Here is a 7392-nt window from a genome sequence, read left to right as displayed (position 1 = left end):
ACTTGTTCAATTCTGTGAAATAGTTATTTCTCAGTAAATAATATGTATGTAAACGTGAAATGTATATTAATGAAGAAATTTTTTGAATTATTATAAAAGCGAAACATTTCAGTTTAGTTTTTAAGTACCTTTGCAAAATTATTCGATGCGTCATTGTGTTGAACCACAATGATGGTGTTTATTATATTTCGAACGATCATCCCAGCAAACAAAAATGTAACGTTTTTTATCTATTTTAACGTTGAAAAATGTAACGTTTTCACCCATTTCGGTGGTAATTTTCGTGTCAATGGAAAGTTGATTACATGCATAGTTTCCAATAAAATTGTTCATTTATTACGTTAACATTTTACAATTTATTCACTTGTTTCTCCTATTAGTCTTTCAGTCTCATTCAAACTCACTCAAATGTGTTGCCGTTTTTGTTTGAATCTCAAAGCATACAACGGTATTGATACAATGCGCGTTTTGCTGACTCTTACTCGTTTAAAGAATGAAAGTATGTGTAACATGAGATTCAAATGTTCGATTTTGTTTACATAAAATTTATATCAACAATTCTATCGACTGTTTTCGCTGTTTGATTGCATTTTGTATCACTTATATTCATACATATGTCCAGCATCATTAAGAAGGCAAGGATCAGTTGAATATTGAACATCACACATCGACAAAATTACAGTGTATTGACAAAAATGTTTCAATACACAAAATCACAACGAAATATAATGAGTTGCCATTCAGATTTGTTTTCTTTTCAACTGGAGTACACACAAAGTTTGTATTCACATTTTTCAGTTTTCAACAGAATTAATGTAGCAAAGGAATTTTTTGTGCTTCGATTTAACATGTATCACAAACAAACAAATCACTCTATTCAATATTTAACGGGATTGATTTTTTTATTGCGGCCAAAACTATACTGAGAAGTGCCGCCAGTTTAGAAAGAGATGATTTTTGGTATACAACAACAACAATCTCATACGATTGCATTCTCCGTCGCCTAAAATTCAGTTGGACAAATTCAAAAAGTCAAATATCGCTACGAATACAGAGTTTGTGTGTGTGTGAGGGAAAGTGATATAAACAAATTCATTCGGTGTTTCGGTTTGAAACATGCAATATTGAACCGGTCGCGCATATAAACAATTGAAAGTTTGTACACACACAAATGCACAACAGAGAGAGTCACACATTCACAAAGATAATTATGTGGCCATTTTAGTGTCAAACGGAATGTAGAGTATATCCATGATTTCCAATCGAATTTTCATACGCACGAGTTTCTTTGTTCTTATTAGCGGTCAGAAAATGTGCGTTGTTGTTGTTTTTTTCAAACAAATTAAATTCAAAATGACAACCGATTTCAGTTTTCAACATGATAAAATAAGACAAATGGATTTTAGTGCTAATATTGTATCAGTGGCTTTTTTATTTCACAGCACAAAGAAACGAAACATGTGAGAGAGACAATATAATATGTGTTTGTGTTTTTGTTTTTCCGTAAACGAAATACTAGTGCGAATGCAACAAACTGTAGAATTTTGACCGTACAACAGTATTCCCGATCACCGCTTGTTTTTGTGATGTGCTTCGTCAGTGTTTTGATACAACGATATCGTGTGTTCACGAAATGTGATGGATATATTTGCGGAAATATTTTGTGTCTGTTTCTGTTTTCAATTCTAACGACAGAACATTTATAAAGTATTACTGTTAATATTCCAAATCATCGAAACACATTTGAAAGAAAAACCATTTCGACAATTCTCTCGTTTGTGATTTGTTATGTTCCTGTTTAAAAATGCATTTTCGGCAGAGTTTTGTGGCAAATCAAAGTGGAGTGATTGAGTTGTTGAATGAAAATATTGTAAATTTTTTGCATATATTGATGTATCAATAGAATCGTTTAATTCCAGTCATTTTAGTTTTCGAGGCTTGACTTTTTGCAATACAGCAATAATTTGCTATAAATAGCGGTGCATTTGTGCATTCATTTTAGTTCAAAGTTACCGTTCGCGCTGTGAAGCTATTTGAAATACCATTAAATCTCATCATCAAGTCAGAAAAATAACTTTAAATTGATAATAATAATTGAATTTCGTCAGGCAGTTTACAAGCAGAACCAACAAAAACACATTAAAAATTACAATTTGAATTGTGAAATTGATGCGAATTGATTGCAACCGAAAATAGTGATAACTATCTCATAGTATTTGGAAAAGCACCAGAAATTGTGATTGATTGATTAAACCATGAGTAGAACAAGATCAAGAGAGGATCAATTTAATATGTAAGCATTGTTTTTCTTAATATTTATTCTGTGTTTTTTTTTTCATTGGATTTTCGATGCAATTTCGCGATATTGTTTTGTGACCAGTTTTTTTTTTAAATAAGTGTGTATGTTTTTCTTTGTTTTCGTTTCATTTATACAGTCCACCCGAAAGGAAAGACGACATTAAGAACCTTGTAGTCATAAAACAAGGCGTCAAGTCAATCATACGGGAAGAATATCGCGACAGAGTGATTCAGTTTTTGGATCATCGAAGCTACAAAATGACACTGATTTCGTCACTGGCATCCAAGTGGATGGCTCTAAGAAGAGACACATTGCGAATGGTTTACATTAATGCCATCTGTTGGCTTGGAGAGATGGGAGAGATTGTGACATTTTTGACGTAATGTATTTTACGTATTCATGATTTTGGCAAGTCATTTGTCAATTTGGAACGTCCTGTTTCAATATCAATCAAATCACCAACCCATTTGTTAGGTTACATAAAATATTTAAAAACAAACATAAAACAATACACAGCTTTTGGTAAAAAACAAAATAAAGAGATAAAATAAACTTAAAGAATAAATTACTGATAAAAAATATATCAGTCTAATATTTATTTCTCACCATTTTTATAACGCTATTTACAGCGACTTCAAAATGCGAAAAATGACGAAATGTCATAAATCTAAATTGACAAATGACTTGTCAAAAACATGAATACGTAAAATACATTACGTAAATTTGGTTGGAGACGTCGGAGAAAAATAATATTTCATCATTGTCATCATAAAAAAAATAATATAGTTTTGTTCAAAAATTCAAATAAAATCAAATTTAAAAAAATTATTATTATTATAAAGGAAAAATATATTACTTAAAATAAAAATAAATAATGAATATGTGCATTTGTGTTACGTTACATAGAGCAAATTTGTTTACATGCTAGAGATGTAAATTTAGTTGAGGGATGTCAGGTATGATGGCGCTGATTAGCGAGACTCGCATAAAAAAGTCTCCAATCTCATATATGTGTCATCCACGTGCTGGCATCATTGTTGGCGTTGTACAAAATTCAAGAAGCCATCGATGATGAGAACCGACAATTTTTTCTACAAAACGGTAAAACATTTTTCATCGAGTGCTTTAACGGTGTTTTAGCCGATAAAGTCGACAGAGAGGAACTAATGCCGCCAGCTTTTCGTAACATTGTCGAGGCACACTTCGGTGTAGAGAATTTTGAATGGCCCGATAAAGAATGCCTGGGAAATGGTTTTAATTATTTCTACCAAGATCACATTCGAAATAATCAGACCAATCTCAACACTCATTGTTCAGAACATGTTGAATTGTTTTTTCAAATGAAACGCTGGTATTATAACATGAATATCAATGGCCATCAATACAATGGATCAAAATTCGACGGCATCGATATACGAAACGCAAAAGTTTACGCCACTAGTAACAAAGATCTGACACATGGTGATGTAGAGAGAACAAATAAGATGAACATTTTATTGTATGAACTGGAAAGAATCGGTTGGCAGTGTCAAAAAGTTCATAATGAACAATTGGTTCCGGTCACTGTCAATGAGTTCGTTAAGGACAATTGGTTCCAATCACTGTGGATGTTCGGTCAAATGCAACGCCAAATCGAAGTGTTTCATCAATATGCACAACAATGGCATGCATTCCGTCGCGATGGATTGATAACGAACAATCGACCGCCAAAAGTGAACAATTTCGCACTTGTCCCGTTATGCCGATTCCAACTGAAAAACGTTCGATTGGATATGACAGATATGTATTATTTGGCGAACACTGTACTAGGAGTGGTGCCAAGTTCTCGCAATCCGCTGACCAATCGAATGAACAAATACACACTGGACTATTACTTGTACGGCCATCGAGATGAATTGTGGAATTTGGTTTTCGACATGGATAAAATCAAACAAATCGGCAAGCAGAAGCGGTTTCACTCGCAAATCATCACCAATAGTGTTTGCGTGTCAATATTGTACGAGAAGCCAGCGAAGGCTTGGGTGGAAAATTCGGAGCAGGCCACATTTAACAACATGACATATGCTAGTGCCATCGATCCTAACGAGAAAACGTGGGTGGCCGTTGTGCGCCGCCATATCAATTCAAACATTGAGGTAAATTAAGTTTGTTATTACATATTTTTTTTCGGAACGTGATTGAAATTTGACGTAATTATTTAACAGGAAAACATTAAAATATCCAATCCACGATTTCATTGGCAAACCGAGCAGAAGAAGAGAGATCGAAAGGCAGATCGATTGACCTGGTGGTTTGTTGAAGAAGAACAAATGGATTTCAAGTCGTACCCAGTGATACCATCGCCGCGTGGATCCACATGGAAAGCGTACATTCTGCATCGCATCAAAATGCTACGAATGGGAATGCAAGCATATGCGACTCGAAAATATGCACGATTGGATCTCGATCACCACATCAAGGCTACCAAAACAAGTGATAAAGTTGCCATGCGGGTAACGAACAACAAACCGTCTTGGATTTGGATTGGTGCTGGAGAAATGGCACCAAATCGGCCATGGGGCATAAAGAAGCGGAAAAGATGCCCAGGAATGCGTAAATTGGCGACCAGCTTCAAGAAACAAGAGCACACAAAGGTCAGTTTTCAAGATGAATGGGGTACATCAATAACGTGTGCCAATTGTCACGAGCGATTTCCAAGAGAAACCAAAAATCATCGATTCAAAATTTGTCGAAATTGCATACCAAAACCGATTGTTGGACTACCACCGATAATTGTGACGAATTTGAGCAGACAAGAGCTTAAAAAAGAGCGAATTGTAGAGAGAGCAATCAATCCAGATCGTGAGAACATCGAGCGTTTAGTGCCAAAGATAAAAGTTATCTTCAAAACTTGGTCATTAACTCGAGAATACCATGAATTGGGTGATGCTGCACCAGAAGACATGATTGAGCACGTAGTCATTTGGCACCGTGACATTGTTGCCGCAAAGAATATTTTATTCAAAGGTATGTGCATAATTGTATATTGTATTAATATTAAATTGAGAATAGAGAGCAGAGCGTTAGGTGTTCAGTGTTCATATTAATTGATTAATGTTTTGTGTTTGTTTCTGATTTTATAGGAATGTGTCGTCTTTTTGGCATACCATTGCCCGATTCGTTGAAGAGACCTGACAATCCACACCATGCGAACAATGTCAACTGATAGCAGCATAAAATCAACAATAATCATAAGAAGAATATTTTAACAATTTTGTTAGTTACTAGGCGTGAATAGTTTAAATCCAAGGATTTCTATTGTACCCTTGACCGCAGTACGGGTCCCTATTTAGGGCTGTGCGGAATATAAAAGAACCCGTAGGTGAGTACTTTATTGAATTGATAGTTTAGTTTTGCATTCAATCTAACTGAATTGTTTTTTTTTCTTTTTTTCCTTTCCATTTTGACGGTAAAATTGACTGAAACTACACACGAATCCAACCCCAATATTGACCGTCAACATATGCCCGATAATGGATGAATTTGCCACAACAAATGTTTGTTGGGATATGCAAATAGCCGGAGAATAGCACACATAAAAAGAGGTTTTTTATACCACGCAAACATTTTCGGATTAAAAAAATGTTTCGAGAAACAGTCATAAAATAAATCACATCCACAATATGATTGATGAATGTATGTGACCGTTTTGTTATGTGTTTTCAGATCAAAAGGCTATTTGACACAGAGCTTTCATGACTTTACAAGTGCCAAAAAAATGGGCAAGTGCAAAACATTGCACGTGTGCATAAGTAAGTGTGTATGTGCGCGAGAGCGAGGAGAGATGATGTATTGACACGCTTATCAATCATGCATCTTTGTGCCTCGAAATAAAACAATAAAAAAATAATAAAAAGAAAGCTTCACCAATCATTTCATCATTGTGAACTGTTTAAATAAAACGTTTCTCATCTGTAACTGAAACGATCTTCTTCATCTCGCTCTGTGTTTATTTAACGATAATTTTTTTCTCTTTCAAGTTGAAAACGTGAAGAAGCAATTGCATATAAAAGCCAACTCATTTATTGTTTAATAATATTTTCTTTTTTTTGCCACTACCGTTATGTCAAAATCGCTCTGTTATTATTTTTAAAATGTCTTTTCCTAATTCGTTGACATTCGTTAAATTTCATTTCAAATTGTTCGCTTTTAATTCATTATAAGAATCGAGTATAAATTTGCAGAAATTCAAGCAAACAGAATAAGATGTAATTGTTTGAAATTCAGTATAGCGCAACAAAAACGTACAACTTGTTCTCTCTTCGAATATGTGAGAAATTGAACACACAGCACGCGCAATTTTCGCATATTTCTTGGCAACTCAAAATAAGCAGCCACACCTAAAAATCACGACGGCAAAAGAACACGCATTAGCTGTGCGCATTTTTTGTATCTACTACGAACTTTTTGGCTCGTCTCTCATTCTCATTTCTCATTAAAATGAAATGAGCGGCGATCAAGAGCACAAAAAAGGAATTCAACTCGACTCCATTGTTTGAGCATTCTGGTAGTGTCACGCATTTTGTGTGCACAATCGAATCGTTTAATTGAATAAAACAAAAAAAAAAAAATTCAAACTTGTGGATCTATGAAAACATATGGTCGGAGCTATAATGTTATAGAATAGTGAAAAATATAAACTATAATGTGATGGAATTAACTTATTTATGCGCTTGAAGGTGATCACGATTAATTGCTTCGAAAAATATTTGCGGATTTCACATAAGTTTCTGTCGAATTGATGTCTACAATTACCTCAAAAATATTCTTTTTTTATAAAGTACAATAACATGTTATTTGATTTCATTTGAAGTTTGAAAATGCCTAAAACCTACAGCTGAATTCAATTAGCCTGAGAACGGTATTGTCTTTAACTATTTACAGTATATACATGAACGGAAGTATCATACACTTAAATTGATTTTCTTTGCGCAAGAAACATATATACATTTAAGTGAATCATTCCATCCACGTGATGTGATATTTGAATTTAAATTTCATATATTAAGAGTGTAATTATGATTGATTAATCTAAAGGATCACGCGAGTTTCAT

General features: G+C 34.1%; 1 protein-coding gene across 1 annotated transcript; it reads left to right on the top strand.

The window, feature by feature from the left end:
• The first annotated feature begins 3660 nt into the window (after window positions 1-3660).
• On the top strand, window positions 3661-5683 carry LOC116350973. Its single transcript, XM_031782990.1, has 3 exons — window positions 3661-4434; window positions 4504-5305; window positions 5422-5683. The coding sequence occupies exons 1-3, from the start codon at window positions 3661-3663 to the stop codon at window positions 5502-5504; spliced, it is 1659 nt and encodes a 552-aa protein (XP_031638850.1). The 3' UTR covers window positions 5505-5683.
• The last annotated feature ends 1709 nt before the right edge of the window (window positions 5684-7392 follow it).

The sequence above is a fragment of the Contarinia nasturtii genome, unplaced genomic scaffold (assembly GCF_009176525.2).
Source record: "Contarinia nasturtii isolate CC-2019 unplaced genomic scaffold, AAFC_CNas_1.1 Cnas_scaffold_4337, whole genome shotgun sequence".
NCBI lineage: Eukaryota > Metazoa > Arthropoda > Insecta > Diptera > Cecidomyiidae > Contarinia > Contarinia nasturtii.
Note: the sequence above shows the minus strand (reverse complement) of the source record. Positions and strands in the feature narration are given on the sequence as shown.